This window comes from Pungitius pungitius, chromosome 1, assembly GCF_949316345.1.
Source record: "Pungitius pungitius chromosome 1, fPunPun2.1, whole genome shotgun sequence".
NCBI lineage: Eukaryota > Metazoa > Chordata > Actinopteri > Perciformes > Gasterosteidae > Pungitius > Pungitius pungitius.
The window spans coordinates 12,344,985-12,365,068 of NC_084900.1; the positions used below are offsets into that span (position 1 = coordinate 12,344,985).

At 42.1% G+C, this 20,084-nt stretch overlaps 1 protein-coding gene across 4 annotated transcripts in view; it reads right to left on the reverse strand.

Moving 5' to 3' along the window:
* sorcs2 (sortilin-related VPS10 domain containing receptor 2) overlaps window positions 1-18,539 on the reverse strand; it is a 61,165-nt gene extending 42,626 nt beyond the window's left edge. For all 4 annotated transcript variants that reach the window (XM_037479321.2, XM_037479320.2, XM_037479319.2 and 1 more), the window contains exon 1: window positions 18,017-18,539. In XM_037479321.2, coding sequence (XP_037335218.2) covers window positions 18,017-18,370 — 354 coding nt within the window. In that variant the 5' untranslated portion in view covers window positions 18,371-18,539. The remainder of the gene's footprint in view (window positions 1-18,016) is intronic.
* Window positions 18,540-20,084: the final 1,545 nt, after the last annotated feature.

Here is a 20,084-nt window from a genome sequence, read left to right on the forward strand (position 1 = left end):
TTAATATGTATTAAGTATACAATGTTTTAGGATTTGCCTGACATTTTTAAACTTTTGCATTTGATCATTTTTTGCACCAAATGTTGCCTGTTCTTTGACCACTTCAAAGTACCAGTCAAACATGGAGTGCCCTGGCAGTTGAGTGGGGTAGGTGCATGCCATATGCATATTGTATCGCACTCTCTTCCGCTATAGGTAAAATCAGACTTTACCAGTCCGTTCTGTAACCAAATAGGTTCTAATTTATTAGCATTTATATGCTATATATAACATGTAGCTGCATGCACAATAAGGTGTATGCATCCCATCCGCTCGGCAAAAGTGCTTTTGTTAATCAGCAGGCTGAGAGTTCATGTGTGGGTAAATGTCTCATAACCAGAATACATGTCTGAAAAAGGTTATCCTTAACTAGGCTACTTTGGATGGCCAGACACAGCCTGATAATAGCTTGTGAAATATCTTCCCTACATTAGCATTACAACAAAGAAACTCTCACACTATAGTAATCTTCTCTACCTTCTTTCTCAGGGAGGTTTTGTGACTTTGAATGCAGCAATACGTCGGTGTGTATATAAAAGGCTTTGGTTTTCAGTCTTAACATTCAAACCAGGAGTTCTTTTCTGCATGGAGGTGGAAGGTTTATGACCATCAGCCACATGACCAGATGTCCCTCCTTGAAGCCATGGATGCTGGCTGCAGGGACATCACAGTTCAAGATTGCCAAGGGTGGATCCGGCATACCAATAGGTTTTATCCCAGGTGCATCGCCTTAGATGATATCAGATGTGATGTTGACGAAAACATGTGGCCTAACCCTGAAGATCGCAAGGATTAGATGCATACATTTTTTGCTATTTTTAGTTCCCCCCTTTTTATCTGGGCTTTTTGCTGTTGTTTTTTTGTTCAGAATGCTCTTGTGTTTCATGGAACCTTTTCTGTTCTATTATACTGTTTCTACTAAACAGTTATGAAAAAATAACGGATTTGCTTTTTACTGGAATGCGTTTGAATGTGAACATTACTGTACACGTGCACATACAGTTCCAAACCAATACATTTAGTGTAAATGGTGCATTGCATGTTACCTGAAACATAAAAGTCTATGCAATTTTTAGAATGTCAACAATAGCCAGAATTTTGAAACCTGGTGTACTTCATTTGACTGCATGTACCTTGTGAAGTGAAAACAAATGTTATTCTTTGACAGAATAATTTCATTTTCAGTCAGATTTCCAGTGTTTTGGTAAAGTTAGTGTGTGCAGAGAAAAACATGTGTTCTGTTTTGAATTTTTGAAATTCTGTTTGTATATATTTAACAAAATGTGTTTTTGAGAAAAAAATTATCAATTTGGCCAATTGTGTCTTGTAGGTGTGAATCTGTGTTAAGAGATTAGAACATTTTTCTGAAGTATGGGTAAGCGCTTTGCGAAAAAAAACTGTAATGAGATGGTGCGAGATCTAGCAAGGAGACCTGTTTTCAGACGCCACACTAATAAATGTCGATCCCATTTTTAAACACATCGCATTAAAACAGGGACAAACACTATTAATAACCTGCTTTCAAATACAATGATGCCCGTAACAAGCCAGTCTTTCCGGTTCCATCCAAAACCTATTACAAAATAATTCTTATAATTGTGGAAAGCACAAGAATCTGTTTAAACATAATCTGGTGTTTGGTACAAATCAATAAAAATACCCCCCCTGTCTCTCTACCCATCCCCATTCCTCTCTGATCGTTGATGTCAAGCAGAGCTATTTCATGTCACACTTTAGTGAAACAGGTAGTCGCAATGAATTAGGCAAAGGTTGGACAGGTTTTGGATTATGGGCAGCAGTAGGGCAGATTCGACTCATTACGATTTAACCCTATCTACCGTCTTGGGAACAATGCTGCTTTGAATGATTTAGAGCTGGTAAGCGAGGTTATAAAGCTTTTGTTTGTGTCTCCCACAGGACTACATTTCACCCTTCCAAAAAAACAAAATACATTTTTATTACTTTTCGAAGTTAATCGGAAACTAACAATTTCCATACTAGCAATGTAACAACAACCCAATTTACATAAAACAGAACCGCCGTGAGTCATTGGAATGCCTTTAGTGGTGATTTGTGATCAATAAGTGCTTTTTCCTTAGCAGCACACAACTAAAAGCAGGTGGCAGTGTTTAGTGGTGGCAATATATTATACACATAAAAATAACTCACTCCAGTGTGCAAAGCATAATAAAATATCTAATGCATCTTATATCTTATTGATTACTCAAGAACCAGAGCAGACTTGCAGTCAATCATTACATATTGATCATAAGGGAGCATACTGGGAAAATCTCCAGATTAAAAAGTTTTTTTGGTTTGAAAAGCAGGGTAAATCTTTTTAATACTGATTTGCCCCATTAGCTCGGGCATTAGTTCAAAGGAGCTCAGTTTGCTATTCATAAATAGTATTACTCAGCCTATGTTAACAGTTGTATAATGTAGCTCAAGAATGGAAGCTCAAGAGTTGCCTCGAGTATAAAAAATAACTTTAATGAGGGGTGAGGGCCCCCTTGCAGTGGAATGATTTAAAATGCAGTTTGAATACAACAAATCTGTTCAGCCACTGTGATGGAATGTAAAAAATACACAAAACTCTCTTCCCAGCAGATTTGAAGGCATGAGTTTCAAGAAGTATGGAGCTGGAAGGCTTTTAGATGTAAGTTGGTGTGAAAAATATTTACCAATGGGATTTTACGCTGAACACTTGATCCTAAGGAAAAATCATCATCTGAAGGTGTTGATACTTTACAATAGCTCTTTGCTTATGATCATTTTAAAGAAGATCAAATGTTGCCCAAAACTGGGAGTGGTTGCATCTTGATAGTAAATGTTGTGTTGACTCATCTCATGAAGATTATTTATGTTTAATGTGCAGCATTTCTGAACACCTTATATTTGATACAATCCAATAGCCTATCATCGTACTATATAATGTCCGGGCACTAGGACCTTGCTGTGCTGGCTTTCTCACTCTGCCAAGTGACATCTCTTTTCAACGACAATACTATCATTCCCTATAGAATGTTGTTGTTTATAATCAGTTAATGATAGTGAAAAGAAAATGTCATACAGTGTCCCTCATGAAGCTATTGGACCGATTTATCAACCAATTCATTGACCAAATGGAAGCAGGAGGCTGACTGGGCTGAAGGAGCCGGTGTGATGGAGGTCCGTGGTCTACAGGTCTAGAAGGAAACAAGTATTTGTTCTATTGTGGTTCTACTTGTTCAATGGAGGGAAACACTAAATAGTCAAAATATTTTGGTCTCTGATCAATTGTTTTAGATATTTCAGTGTCTTGTGAGCCCATCGACTTCATGTAAGAGATACTACTATTTGATTACATCTCTAAGAGCTGAACCCCGCTGTGACAAAAGAGGATCAACTCATTTTACAAAACAGGAAACACAAATTCCACATCAAGCCATTCATCTTCTTTTTTTCTTTCTTTCTTTCCTATGTTACACATACACACACACATACACACACACACACTCTGTTGCCTGTGTTATTTAGTGAGCCCTCTCTATGGAGACTTCTAATGATGGGGCTTGGTTAGCTGTGATGCCGTTATTTCAATTTTACATTTTGCTAACACACACTAACAGATGCACACAAACACTAACCTATCATTGTCTTGTCACAGCCACAGCTATTTTTGGAAATCTTTCCCACAGCTCTCAGTGCAAGTGCCTTTCCTGCCTGTCTTCCCAAAGCAACCGTCAACCCTCTGTTGTCCTCGGTCACCATGCCAGCCAATCAGAGCCCTCTCTGCTGACAGCCCACAAATCAACTAATAACTACTCTCTACAGCAAGATGTTGAAACGCCTCATCGTGGATATGGATGCAGTACTTATTGCAGTGGTTATTTATGGGACAATTGCAGCTTGATTACATGAAAACACTTTGCTGTGAAATGACACGGGCTAGCTGGTCAGTTACACCCACATGAGAATCAGAAAAATGGATGTGATTGTGCTTTGTGTGTAGATTTAAAACAAATTTATACACTTGAAGTGGATGCACACAATTTTGTTAAATTACTTTAAATAATTGAATACACAGAGAGATTGTTTAAACCAACTAGACTGCAACTGTGACGATTTTGACTGGCAAAGCTTCAGTGCACACCAACTCAACAATGGCATCTCAAGAAAACTCTTAAATCTTCCGTCCTCTTCTAAATTCTACTCCACTTCGCTAAGCTTTGTGTATAGGAGCAGATTATTTAGCATTTGGATTTCATGTATGCAATATTTCAAAAAAGCCTATGAGAAAAAAAACATAAAAATGGAAAAAGCCAATGTAATTAGGTCATGATAATATCATAGATTTGTCAAGCAGCAGTCAAAACAGGGAGGACCATGCATAAAACCCCTGCAGGTATTCAGGAACGAGCCAAATGTAAACTTTGAATACTATATAAACCATTTGCTATGCAAGATTAACCCTGAACTAAGAAGGGGGGGGGGAGCCTGGCATGGAGGAGGCAAAGTTTTGCCAGCTGTACAGGCTGTAAAAGCATTGGTGTAGAAAGCATCAGTGAGGAGAGAGTCACATTAAAATCCTTAAGTTAACCTCCTTGATGCGAGAGTGGGCTGGGATTGGTGTGTGGCTGACACAAGCATTGATTAAATCAGCTACCTGTTAGCTGGCAACAGCTGGGGGCTAATGACATCAGTGACAACGCAGTGCTTAATTTTGTGCAAAAACTGAACAGATAAATAGACACTCAAATGAATGCAGTCAGGTAACTCAGGCAAAGGCTGCATCAAAGGAACAAACACTTTTTAGGAGGCGTCAGGGCCCAAAAGACAAAACATTAGGGAACAGCTTGGATGCAGATCATTCTTCAGGATTTATTAATTACTTTTGGGGAAATGATTCAAATTACTGAGGTGTACAGACTCACCTTCTACAGATACTTAGATAACTAGTTGGGATGGAGAGAGATGTGATACGTTTGTAATCAAGCATTGTTCCTGTAAAAGCCTTTATTTTTAATGTTTGACCCATTGAGAACACATTAGGTCCCACTATAAAGCCATATTACATTACAGATATTCCTGATGTGCTCTAATGATGAATCTACACTCACCGGCCACTTTATTAGGTACACCTGTCCAACTGCTCGTTAACACTTAATTTCTAAGCAGCCAATCACATGGCGGCAACTCAGTGCATTTAGGCATGTAGACATTGTCAAGACAATCTCCTGCAGTTCAAACCGAGCATCAGTATGGGGAAGAAAGGTGATTTGAGTGACTTTGAACGTGGCATGATTGTTGGTGCCAGAAGGGCTGGTCTGAGTATTTCAGAAACTGCTAATCTACTGGGATTTTCACGCACAACCATCTCTAGGGTTTACAGAGAATGGTCCGAAAAAGAAAAAACATCCAGTGAGCGGCAGTTTTGTGGGCGGAAATGCCTTGTTGATGCCAGAGGTCAGAGGAGAATGGCCAGACTGGTTCGAGCTGATAGAAGGGCAACAGTGACTCAAATAACCACCCGTTACAACCAAGGTGGGCATAAGAGCATCTCTGAACGCACAGTACGTCGAACTATGAGGCAGATGGGCTACAGCAGCAGAAGACCACACCGGGTGCCACTCCTTTCAGCTAAGAACAGGAAACTGAGGCTACAATTTGCACAAGCTCATCGAAATTGGACAATAGAAGATTGGAAAAACGTTGCCTGGTCTGATGAGTCTCGATTTCTGCTGCGACATTCGGATGGTAGGGTCAGAATTTGGCGTCTACAACATGAAAGCATGGATCCATCCTGCCTTGTATCAACGGTTCAGGCTGGTGGTGGTGGTGTCATGGTGTGGGGAATATTTTCTTGGCACTCTTTGGGCCCCTTGGTACCAATTGAGCATCGTTGCAACGCCACAGCCTACCTGAGTATTGTTGCAGACCATGTCCATCCCTTTATGACCACAATGTACCCAACTTCTGATGGCTACTTTCAGCAGGATAAAGCGCCATGTCATAAAGCTGGAATCATCTCAGACTGGTTTCTTGAACATGACAATGAGTTCGCTGTACTCAAATGGCCTCCACAATCACCAGATCTCAATCCAATAGAGCATCTTTGGGATGTGGTGGAACGGGAGATTCGCATCATGGATGTGCAGCCGACAAATCTGCGGCAACTGTGTGATGCCATCATGTCAATATGGACCAAACTCCCTGAGGAATGCTTCCAGCACCTTGTTGAATTTATGCCACGAAGAATTGAGGCAGTTCTGAAGGCAAAAGGGGGTCCAACCCGTTACTAGCATGGGGTACCTAATAAAGTGGCCGGTGAGTGTATATCTCCCCTTAATCATACACACACACACACGTGGAGCTAATAATAAGTAACAGTGTTGCTATTAATTCATTATTAGCCCACGTTTAAGGCCCCCCGCTCATTTTGGCAAATTACCACATCCTTTTTATTGTTGCTGGTTAGAGAGCACTCTGGATTTAGGCAAAGTTTGTGTTGATTGCATCTGTGCGTGTGCATTGTTGCGGGTGTGTTTCCCTTGCTTAAGGACAAGTAAATTAACTGTGCTGTATTTTCCCCTCTTCCGACTGGTCAAAGCACACAACATTACATCATTCACCCCCATCCATACACTGATGACCATGCAAGGTGCCCCCTTCCTCTACGACTAGTCGTAGCGAGGACCCTAAATACACACAATTAATTTATTCCCTTCAACTGCCAAATGAATAGAGACAAATGTCACTTGCCCTTTAACAGGAAAACACATTGTGCTTGGGACACGCTCCTTTGTGGAATAGGGGAAAAAGCAGCCACTGAATTGCATATAATATTTGACCCTCTTGCAGAGGTTAACCTACCAAGAGATGAGGGACGCACATGGTTTGAATACACTGGGAAGGTGCAGGTGATTGGACACAGGAGGAAACAATCAGGGACGCAGCAGACAATCACACCCAATCCCAATGCGCCCCCTTACACACTTCTGCTAACTCCATGAGGGTTTAGGGATGTCCCTTTAGGAGAAAAAAACACAAGCTTTAAAACCTTCATCTCCTATAACACATGCTTTCTTTAACCTCTGGGGTGCACTTATCCTCTTTTAGCATCTCAATTAATGAATTACCATGTGTTAATTAAAGCCAGAACATTTGAGCCCCTCAGGCTAGTGCATGGGTTTAAACAAACCCTAGGGACAGTTATTAGCTTCATATTAGGCCTCCAAAAGCGAAATGCCACTCTTGAGTCCATCAGAACTGCCATCCTCCGATAAGCCACATGGAGTATTTGATAATGGACGGGCAGTACGTGATGTTGTAAAACTGTGCTGCTCCTTAACTTCAAAGTACTGTATATTGAAAGAGTATGCCTATATGGATGAAAAAAAAGAATGGACGAGCTGATGTCCTGGGCAAGCATGAAAATCAAGCCTGCCAAGTCCTGCAGCAGGGGAGTCAGAAATGACAGCCCCATCTTTGTTGTAGGGTGTGAGAGAATCCCACTTTTGTCTGAGCATCCGATCAAAAGCCATGGGAGACAGTATACATCAGAGCTCTCAGACAAGAAAAATTGGTAGAGGCTGCCAAGACACTTCTCTGAGACGGGCCTCTTCGGGGAGAACACCCTGCAGCTGCAACAATGCATCAGTTTGGGCTACGAGCAGGAATGCCCCATGCTGCATTTTGAATGAAGAGAGTCCACCAATCAGTCAGTGACTGAGTGGTCTAAGGTCAACTGGAAAGAGAGAATGGAAATGGTGGTGTCAGGTGATAAGGACGGAGTAAGAGAGCTACAATGAAGCTGGACAACCTGAAAAGGGCTTAACGACCGGATAGCCGATAGTCAGTAGCTGTGTCTCAAAGTCGCTAGGCTGCATCCTTGTAGCCTCCAGCCTTCAGCAGCCTTCTCGGTAGACCTGGGTTGGTCTTCCAACAACCGCATAGGCTGAACCAAGCGGTCTCTGAAATGGGACTTTCATGGTCTTTCTTACGGGGGGACTATAACATACAAGATGACCTACTTGGCATGACATTACATGACATGGAGACAATACGCGACGAGGACACCCACAACATGCAATGACGCCGCAAGGAACCAGAGACACACATGTACACACAGGTGTACACTGAGGAGTTCCAGGTGATTGGACACAGGTGGAAACATCGACACAGCAGACAATCACCGGGGAAGGACAGGACACGGCAGGAAGTGAAGTTACCCCAGGGACACGAGAGACATGACACTATAAAGTGAAAGAATACATGAACCCAATCCATGACAAGGCCATGAACTTTCAGCTGAAAGTAATAATGCATTCTCAAGGCAGATGAGATTCCATGAATACTGTCAATAAAAACGGGGGAGGAAGAAAAAGCACCAGGCCAAAAGAAACACCAAAACTCTTTTCCTCCGACCTGGAGGGGACCAGCGAGTCGATCTTGGCAGGCAGCTACAGTTTACGGACCAAATCACCAACACGTTTTCGACCTGACTTGGAGGTGCGGTCCTCCAAGCCGAAAACTGCACTCCTGATCGAGCTAACAGTACCATGGGAGGAGGGAATCAAGGGCGCCTTGGAACTAAAGAGGACCAAGTAATCATAACTGGCTGTGAACTTTAGGGAGACTGGCTGGAAGATCACCGCCGAGGCATTGTGGGGAACAGGTGGAAAGCAACAGCCGGAGAAAGGCAGCTTTTCACTGTGGCTATTTGTTTTCTCATTCCGGCCACTACACAGAACAACTAAAGAATTTCTTAATTTACATGCATGTATCAGTATGATTAAATGGTAAATTGACTGTACTTCTATATCTCTTTTTCTCATCTTCCAACCACTCAAAGCGCATCAAGACAATATGGCATCATGCACAGATTCACACCTATTGATGCACTGCACGCATTGGCTACCATGCAAGTGCCAACTGCTCTAACACTAACTAAAATGTATACTAGGGCTGTCAATACATTCAAATAAAACCTCATCTCAGATTCTTAAATGCATTAATCGCATTTGATTCTAAAGTGGCAATTTTGTATCAGGGGTCAACGCACACCGAAAGTAAACAAAGTTGCGTTAACTGCATTTAAAATATTTGGTTCAATTACTTGCTTTGTGTCTTTGGCATGACACCGTTGCTGCGTTTATGTCCATGTTATGTTGTTTTGTGCTAGCTGCCGTACAGCCATACATACACTGCACTACTGATAACTGATGCCTTCAGATAACATTGTTTGACTGATTTCTGTTTTAGCAGCTTGCTCGTTTGTCTCCCTTTTTTATTGCAGTCTCTGAGCTGGGCTGTGGAACATCTATGAAAATTAAATGTTTTATTCTTTTGGGTACTGTACAAGAACATAACTCCACATGGATGTGAAAATATTTTCTTCTTAGCTGTGAATGATTACACTCCAGAGAGCTGTAAATAATTGAGGAGTAAGAAGGATTCCCCAGCAGACAAAGGAAGACACAGGAAAAACATCCTCCTCCATAGGCAGTGTGCACTGAGAATACATTAAAGACAGGAGATACGCAGCCTACAGATTTTCCCTTTTAAGTGTTTTCACCTAACAAGCTCAGGGAACACTGTGTCCCCGGTTTTAGAAACAGTAATTTAAAAATCCATTACACAACGTCTAAGCCCATAGAGGAATCCGCTTCTGCTTTATAAAATCATTTAAATCCAACATCAAATGAGCAAAATCTCTTTTAGCATTTTCCACAGGGGCAATTATCACAGCTCAGCTCAGTTACCAATGACCCCAAAAGGTTATTGGTATTTAGCCCTCTAATTACAGGTGTTACTCTAGAGGTAGTCTTTTAAAGGTAGACCTGTTCTGACCAGCGGAAAAGTGTAGCTTGGAAAAGACAGTGACAATTGAAATTGAGTTACATATCTTCCAATGACCAAAAGGCTAAATATTGTAATTAATCAGGGAACAGTAGCTATAGATATAGAGATAGATATAGATATGCAATATATTTTAGTGCTGAGTAAAAATGTAATCGATTAATCACATTATTTTTCTGTGATTAACAGTGATTAATTGCATTATGCACAAAATTAAATTAAAAACTAGTGTATTGTACACTTTTATTTTGTAGTAATGTTAACAGAACTGATAAGGTCATTCCAGTTTGCAGTCATTACAAATACCGTTGCTTTTATCCACTACGCTGTCTGGTAGAGAAATAAAATTAAAATGTCTGTTTAAATGTGCAGTAACCAAAATGCGCGCCAGCGTTAAGCCACTCCCAATTCAAAAAAAGAGAAAATGCTGTTAACGCATAAAATCATAGTCTGAGTTAATGGATTGCTATGTTAACATATTTATAATGCAATACCATGTCAGCCCCAAGAGAGAGAGCTCCCAGAAGGCTTTAACTGATACGGCCAAACGATAAATTGTGAAAAACATAATTGTATTAAATATACTTAACGGCTCCTCCAGTTGATTTTCATTTGTGTTCATTTCAATTTATGCAGTTGCCTTCCACCACAGACACAAATGTCACAGACTGTGTTTCCAAGGAATTATGAGAGCAGTCTCTGCCAAAGGTCAAGATTGACCCTTTCACTTCGGATTTTCTTTTTTTTTTTAAAACTGCTGAGCAAGGACAGCTGCTCTAGAGCACAGCCCAGAAGATGAATCACTGAAGCACCAGGAGCATAAAATGAATTATTACATTACATTACATTTAGCTGACGCTTTTATCCAAAGCAACTTTTATTGCATTTTTACCCATCCCATAGTGGGAGCAGTTAGGGCGCCCATGGAGAAGTTAGGGGTTGGGTGTCTTGCTCAGGGACACTTCGACACGGGACATGGAGCGACGGTTCGAATCGCCAACCTTGCGATTCCCGGGGCACCCTCTCTACTCCAGTCGCCCACTTACCTCAACTCAACAAGTTCACAGCAGTGCGGAAAGGTTAACACAAGATGTAGATACATTTTTAAAAACACGGTGAATCAACAAGATGAATAAAAAACTGCCCGTTCTGGCAGTGGAAAACAGACTTTCTGTTTGGCCCCAGGAGCTACCAGAAAGCATGCCTCAAGCTCTGGCACCTCCTTAACCCCAGGAGAAGGAGTCCCGGCCCCACGACGCCGGACCGTGCCCCCGACTCCGCCAGTCCCGGCCCCACGACGTGTATCCCGCCGACTCCGCCAGTCCCGGCCCCGGGACTCGTGTCCCCCGACTCCGCCAATCCCGGCTCCACGACGCCTGATCGATTGTGTCCACCTGTTCCCCAATCCCCTCCATGTGTATTAATAGTCTGCGTCTCCCTTGGTATTGTGCCAGTGTGTTCGTTGTTGTCCATGGGTTCCCGCTGTCCAGTCACGCCACAGGTTCCCGTCGTTATTGACCAGGTTCTTGTATTCTGTCTGCTCCAGCGCATTTTTATAGCCACACTTCTTCCTGATCTATTTTTATCGGAAGAAGTGTGACCTAGATTAGATTAGATTGTATTTGACTCTGTCTTGGAGGATCACGGCTGCATTAATAAAAGTACCTCACGTACCAAAAAGTCCTTGCGCCTGCTTACTGTTTTCCACCTGGGCCTGACACCCACAATATATCTCAGAGTCATTCTGCTGAGGGACACTGTAACCAAATTAGCAACCCTCTCTTCTTCTGGATTTAGGCATCACCAACATCTCCTGTGGTTCTCTTACTCCCGAGGCCTTTATGCCTCTCTGTATTTCTCTTTCCCCTGAGTCTGGTCCCAGATGTGAAGGTTAAATGAAGCTTAGGCGAAAATTCAATCAGGAAGACTGAACAGGCTGTGTCGTTCCCTGGTGGCCTCCTCTCGGCCCTTGGGTGCACGGTCCATCCTATGGCAGGATGTAATCCAAGCCCCAAACACTCTTGCAATATAAATATTCATGCCTGTTATAATAAAGCAATGTTCCAATTTAAACAAGTCTCTTCGGATTGAAATATCACCACCTCTCAAATTAGGTGTGACCACTGCTCAGTCCAATTAATTAAAAAGACCGTCATAGCTCCTGTAGCTCACACTAAGACGGCAGTTTCTTTCATAATAATCCCCTATGTCTATGTGACTTATGTGCACTCTTTGCACTGCTACCAACAAACTCCAACTCAATTTGAAAATGCATCTTCCATTGATTGGCGGCAAGCTTTATTTAATGATAATGAGGTGATAGGGATTTTGGCCACCATTGCAACAGATGTGGAGAGAGACAAGTTTAAGAACCATAACACAACACTACACACACACCCATTGTGTCAAAATATGCTGTGTGTTGGGCCAGTGTCAGCCGCTGACTGGGAAATATGTGCAACTTCTTGGAAACTGGAAGCCATGCTAGGGGCCAGTTATAATGAAACAGAAAGGAAACACCGATCAGACATTGTGTTCTTTTGCTTCTGAATGGCCTATGAGTAAAAGAGGCTGTGGGAAAGATGACGGGTAATGGGTTTAACAAGACTGTAACTCAGCCAAAACATACACGCAAAGGCATCAAAGAAGGAATACAGTTTCATCAACCAGATTACAATACCTCCGACTCCGATTTCACTCTGGCTCACACTTCACAAGTTTCCATGGATCAGGGCTATATAGCTCAACCTTGACAGCAGTAAGTGTCAGCACGATTCCAGCAGTTCCGACCCGATGGACACACGTAAACGTGTGCGCACCCAGGTGAGCACCTTCCCACCAGCGAACACAGAGCAGGCGACTACCCCACCCTCGTTGGCCAGTCCGTCCCCAATGTTGTAAACCTAGGGGAAACAGTGTTTCCACCCACCAGTGTCTTCCTAAAACACTACAACTGTTACAAACACGTTTCACAATCTATAAAAACGACTTGGTTTTTTGATAAGTATAACCGTGTTACATAGTTGTGTAGTTTTGATAGAAAAAAATCCTAATTCACAAGGCCACTTGTGAGTGGAGAGCCGGGTAGTTCGAGGCTTGGCTCCGCTGGAGTCCATGTCCACATACATATATATGAGCAAATTCGTAAATTTGATTAACATAATCTGTTAAGTTAAGTGAGTATTTTATTTCCTTCAACCAATCATAACCTAGTATAAAGATCCATTTCTTCATCCATTATCGTCGTCTGAAGCATGATTTGTGTGGAGGGCTCCATGCTGTTGTGCAATTGGCTTTAAATGGAAAGTGAAAACACCATGGTTCCTGATGAGAGGTTGGGTTTAGATGGGGGGTTTTGATAGAAGTTGGGCACGGCATAGCACGTAGCGAAGAAGATCCAATCTCTGTATTGCTGCGTAGGAGAAATCTTGCAGAAACCCTGCTGGTGTGCATTTCACAACTCTCAGAGGGACTCTAGTGGCAGCGCTTACCCACTACAATTATATTATGTGCAAACAGGCAAGCACACAAACACATCTTCCACCCCCCTCCTAACACACATACTGTATAATAAAAAGCTTTTCGCAGAGCCAGTCCACACAAATGTCGGGGGATATCTTCTCAACTCAAATCGAAGTAATTAAAACATTTTATCTTTGTTAACACCAGTGGCAGCTGGTGAATTGTTTTTTGGTAGGGCAAGCCAATCAGTTTCAGTAAACATCCCAGTATGATTCAATACAAAAAAAACTTTTATTCCAACAGTTTAACATAATGATCATAATCTTATTCAAACAATTCAGTACATTAATGAAATACGTTGAGGAAAGACCAACTCAAAAGCCCCAAAAAACTTCACACAATGAATTCTTTTGGATAAAGTGTTTTCATCCATGTTCTAGTTAAGTTGTTTAGACTCGCCCTGACGACAGCGCTGCATAGGGCAGGGAAAGGCAAGCCCAAATCTCAATGTATTTTCGGACGCTAAAATTATAATGTCAATCATTAACTTTATCAGTGATTGGCTAACTGCTTCTTAGAACGGCCGCTTTGGGACACGGCCCGAGCCCAGCTGAGACAAGTGGACAAGCAGAAAGCATGTGCCGGAAAAGCATATATTTTGCACAGATATCTTAATTTAAAAATATTACCGTGTATATAATCCACAAATATTGACTTTGTTATATTAAAAATACATTTTATAAACCACAAATTTTCATTTCACTCATGGTGGGGCCACGCCCCATTGCCCTCTATGGAGCAGCCACTGGTTAACACTTAAGTATGACGAACAACATTTCACAGAGGTGACCAGAATTAATTCTAAATCTGAGCAATCTGATGAGAGGTTGTAAAAATATATGTAAAATATACACTTATTGTAAGCATGATAAGCATAGCATGATGCTCTGCCAAAAATCAAGGTTAATTTCCTTTTTTCTGGAAAAACAAGTAATTAAGAAACAAGGCTTTCACTTGAAGGCCACAATATATATATATATATAGATATAGACATATACCAATGTCCGAGCAGGACTTCACACATCACATCAGGAGCCAAACCACTGGAAGACCCCAACAGGTTTCCCTTGTGGGTTGCCATGGCAACATGAGCATGGACTTAAAACCACAGATGAAAAACAAAATGCTGAAGAAGATGAAAAGAGCATGAACAACAACATGAATTTCTATATAGCCCAGAGTTTTGATGCAGAACAACTAGAGGCCAGATGACATATTCTTGGTTCTGTATACGAAGCATGAATACATGCTTTTCACAGTAAGTCAGGACCCTGAAGGCCTAGTTAGTGTGTGTGTGTGCATGCATATGTGACACAGAGGACATGGTTCTGTTTTGTTACAGCTGATATGTGTCAGGTGAATTCCAAAGACAGGAGACTGGGAGGACTCAAATGTAGATTTTCAAAAAACCAAAGTACTTGGAAGTACCCGACATATTTGTCCCGTATTTTCCTCCACAACTTGGTGCATCCCTCGACCTGCCAATGACGGATTGTATAAGTCATCATATTTACTGATTATGGCAGTATTGAGTATTGAGCTATGAAACCGGAAATGTGAGACTCCAGAAAGGATGTAGTTAGCAGACCAATCACAGCCTTGCGGGGTGCGTGAGGCTTGCATAGATTTTGATGCTAGTGTAGATAATTTGGTCGACGCATGCAAGCACGCAATAAGGGGTGAAAAGGCACGCAAGGGGCTCTTGCGTGTGTGTGTCCTTGTTTCTCTGAAAACGCAGAAGCGTCCGCTCTGAGTAGCTTGAAGCCCGCCAGCTGGAGCCCGGAGGCCGGTATCGATCCACAAAGCCAGGTCTCCGTGAAGCACAACACGGAGGATGTAGAAAAGTCTCTCCTCACTAGCAGCTGAAGTTGGTCCGGTTTGTTGCTCGGCAGCGGTATGCCATAAAATGAGAACATAGATTTTACATATTTTCTGATCTATTTTGGGAGGGACAGATTGGTATTTTCTCAATATTGGGAGGGACACGACCCCCCCCCCCCCCCCCCAATGGATGCGTGATTACGCCTATGGCTACAGTAGCTAGCAAGCCATCTACCTTCTACACAGGCAGACACATGCACGCGCACACGGTCAGCACACTCTCACCAGCAGACACAGAGCGTGCGACTATTCCCCCCCCCCCTCCCTCCCTGTTGGCCCCAAAGTTGAAAACCGAGAGTGTAGCAGTGTTCTTTCAGTGTTGTTTGACATTAAGCCGCAATTGAGCTGCAGACACAGTGACTTAATTTCCTTAAGCAAATAACAGGAGATTTTTTCGATTCCTTTTGTTTTGTCTTTATTTTACCCAGCAAAGCTTTAACAAATAATACAAATAATAATTTCTGTCACACGGTGGAATAATTTAATAATTGGAAGAAAAAAATTGCCTTGGCAATAAAATATACTCTTTTTTTGTTGGCAATCATTGTTTTGAGCTTTCTTTAAAAAGAAGTACTTTTTATTGTTTAAAAGTATTCTTTTAGCTCTGGTATCGAAAAAAAAAAAAGAACAATACCCTTCCCTATCGATACATGCAAAAACCTTTTTTAATGTGGAATGCTGTTTCCTCATTGATACAAATACACACAGTGTAGTGACGCTCTTCATTAACATAAAGACAGGACAGAAATAGAGGGACGGGACGAACAGAGCTCAGAGTTCCCTTGGGCTGATCAACAGAGAGAGAGAGAGAGAGAGAGAGAGAGGAACAAAGGGTGTCCTTTTTAATACTGGTGGCTCTTTTCATTCTGAGTGCTGGTATCTTGTTATACAGTCTCATCTCAGTATGGCTACTGGGACTCACAAATATGCATGCATTCATGTTCATGTCTGTGTCACTGAATGTTGTTGTTGTTTTCTTTTGGGAATAAAGGTCATATCTTGCACAGTGAACAGAAGGTAATTGACAAAAAATATATTTTTACAAATTTTCCTAAAAAAAAACATCATAGTTGCTTCTTCCATATCTGTTTATCTGTCTTTATTGTTCTCCCTCCCTATTAATGCATGGTGAGGTACAGGTACAACCAAGGGGCACCATTGAACAAACAGTTTACTATGAGGGTGGAGCAAGAGAACACACATAAACATACATTGTGTTGCTGGATATTGAATATGTAATTGACATCTTATTTGGATGCTGTTTGCCAGTATGTAGTGCTATGACTGATTGAGAATTAGCAGTTCAACTTTGCAGTTTTTGTGAATCAAACGTGGCAATTAGAAACACCCTTTTAAGAGGGATCTGGGTGAAATCAAACCGATCCTGCCTCTCTTGTGCAGTAGATTGGAGTATATTGTACAAGATTCATTGCTTCTGAAAATACAGATTCTCCCTGCCGCTTGGACACATCGATGTCAAGACCAGCTTTTTTCAATGCCACAGTTCATAATATTTACCAAATCTTTTTCTTTTTTTAATTAAACTAATTTGATGCAAAATAGGAGTGCTGGCTGTTTTCTGTTTCTCTCTCGTGTGATTTTTTTTCCCTAGATCCACTGCCAATACAACAACATGGTGTTCCGAACCAAAAGGCTCTGTTTGCAAGAGATGTCCCCACAAGGCACCGCCACTGAAATTCCCCGGGCGTCTGTCAATATACATCACTGCTCTTCTTTACATGGTGTGCTCTCACTTGACCAGGCCCTAAGGGGAAATCCTGGTGATATTTCAACAGTATCACTTAAATATCCCCGTATTATTCAGTAATTCAGTATTTTTTAGGAATATCAGAAAGGACTTTAGTGGATCAGATGTTGTGCTATTTTGTTTTGCTCATATCACAGGTCAATCCAAGTGCAACTAATTTCTTCTGATTTGATGTCACACAGTTATTTGCATAGCATAGGTAAGGCAGACACTGGCGCTTCATGCATAAAGTAGTCATGCATTTTCTTATGAGCCAAGTTGCGTTTTAAGCCTCAAATAAACACGGCAGTCCGAAATTCATGAACGTATAAAGCCTCATTAATATTTTATTCATGGCTTCATGTGACTCAACCAAGGACCGAGCTGTCTGGTTAGTGCTTGCTCCTTGTCTCCACACAGGCCGGCTCTGTGCACTCACTGAGCGTCCTTGGACCTTTTGAATGCACCATACACTGTGGCATGAGTGCTTTTTATTGTGCTGTTCAAAGTGAGTCACTTCCCCAGGACACCGTTGAACATCAGCAATGTTGACTAGTGTAACACAGTGTAACATTAATAAGAATTATAAACAGATGTAATGCCAACCATGCTGCCCCTGCACAGTACAGTGTAAACAGACAACAACGAACTGCTCGTGAGCCCGGGCCACCATGTGAGGCGATACTGGGCCGACAGTGTGTCTGATTTTGGAGCCGCTGACATAAACACGATTTAAAAGTCCTAATCTAATCTAAATCCTAGGATCCTTGGTCCTGGAGGAACCACCTAGATGCGTAAAAAGCACACGATGGAGAGCAACGCAGTTGGAGCCTGCAGCGATAGCCTGCTGCGAGAACAATAACTTGTTTCTGACGATGTGCGCTGTGGCCATGGTGCTGGATGGTGGAATGTGACAAAGAGGGAATTTTTGAGATGGTGCATGTACAAGCGGATTGTGACGGGACGGGACGGGGATGGGCTACTCACGCTGCTGTTCTCTCCTGTCCAGTGGACCATCGCCTGGTTGTGGGTCGCATCCCCTTTGAGAACGAACGAGCTGCTGTGCAGGCTCATTTGTTTTTCCCGGGACAGCTCTCTCCTGAAGCGGGGTGAGCTCTCTTCCGCGACGGCTTGCTCGTCCGGATCCGTGGCTAAGCCAGACAAAGATCGTCTGTCTCCGCCACCCATGTCCAACGTACGGTGCTCCACGCCGCGCCGGTTTAAACCCCCGCTGTCACAGAGCACTGGTCCCGGCACGACCACCCAGGCCGAGGTGATCAACAGAAAGCCGCATAGGTACGCAGTGGCGGAGAGCGGCTCTTCGGCGCGCAGAAATGCCATGTTTTGCTCCGAAGTAGCGCTGAGTATTGCGTGGACCGATGGAGATATTGCTGATGCTTATGGGAGATAGGGGTATACTGTAAGCCAAGGAAGAGAAAGGGAGTGAGGGGGGAGGGACGGAGGGAGGGGAACTAGAACGGAGGCAGACAGTGAGAATAACGTGGACTCGTCTCTGTGGCGAGCGGGGTCTGCAAAACCGCGCATTGGTGCCATCTGTTGTCCTACAGCTGCAACACACTTCAACTGTATATCTTCATCAAGTGTCCCACAAGGGGAATTCGCATTTGAAATATAAAAATATTTTTCATACTCAATGAAGGAAAAAACAATTTTCGAAACACTGAAAATCTCCAATTATGTCCTTGTTGCTTTCACACATTCTCTAAAGGGCTCAGATGATCTCATCATATATAGGAAGATTAAATCACAACCTTTCTATCTATCCATCCATCAATCTCTTCCTTAAACATTGTTCCTTCATCCATCATATTAGATGTTTCCTCTTGGCAATTCTGGCTTACTGAATGTCACAGAGAAAAAAATGTGGTGGAAATCCTTCAACCTCAGTAGTAGCCCTTTGCATCTGTGTTAAACCAACCTACACTGGAAACATTAAACTCTTTTGAAGTTTAAATCTAGGGTATTGTGACAACTCTAAGACTTCGATACTATACCTGCCACAATTTTACGATACTCGATTCTTTCGATACGATACCACAAATAAGATACTGGAATATTTATCTATGATAGTAATAAATAAAACATCTGTAAGGTTCCCTTCTTTACCAGCTTGTTCCTGCCCAGCTTTCTGAACACTTAACAAATGGCATTCATATAAGTATTAGCCCACAGCAAGATTTTAATGAAAACAACATGTTAAAATCATAGCATTGATTATACATGGCTATATAGGCCTATTGTCCGTATTTGACTATGACTACATAGTTATTTCCATAAGTATGAATTACATCATTTTACAGATGTGTGTTTGAGGTGGAAAAAAACCTAAAGCTATGTGGGTTGGGTACATTAAAGATAGACACATAATTCAAGGCCAATTTTCTCCCTTTATTGAAGAAACGCCGAAAATTGCATCAAGTGTGTATTATTTGGAACAAGTTTGTGTGCATTCTGACCTCATGATCGCATAGGCCCACATTAGTGAAATTGTAGGTTATTTTGCATGTGTATATTTCTGCTGGACTATTCAGTAACTTATTCGCTGTCTTGCTTTGTCTCGTGTTGCACTTGCTGATGGTTGACTGTTAGGAAAGTTGTTGTCAAGCTAACAAAGTTACAGGCTGCCATCTCTCACGGTTTCCCCATGTGACAAACACGCTTTTGCAGGTTTTCACACACACTCATGCCACACATCTAATGTCTCAGGCTAAAAACAATCCACGCTGGTTCATCTTCAACCTCGCCGACGGTAAATGGCGCATCTGTGACGCTATTCGTGTCACAATGACATGCTAGTTTGTCATAAACAACATAAGCAGATTTCATCATGTTTTACAAAGTTTAGCCATTAGCAAGCTGGTTATAACACGCATAGACATTGATGCTGGTATTAAGTGCTCTAGCGGCGGCTTCTTCTTCTCTGGTTGCTGCTTTTTTAAAGAAGTACCGGCACTAAACATATTCAAAACCGTACTGTTTTCAACGTAAGGGTACCGTGGAACCTTTCTAGTACCCGTACACCGTGCTACATTAC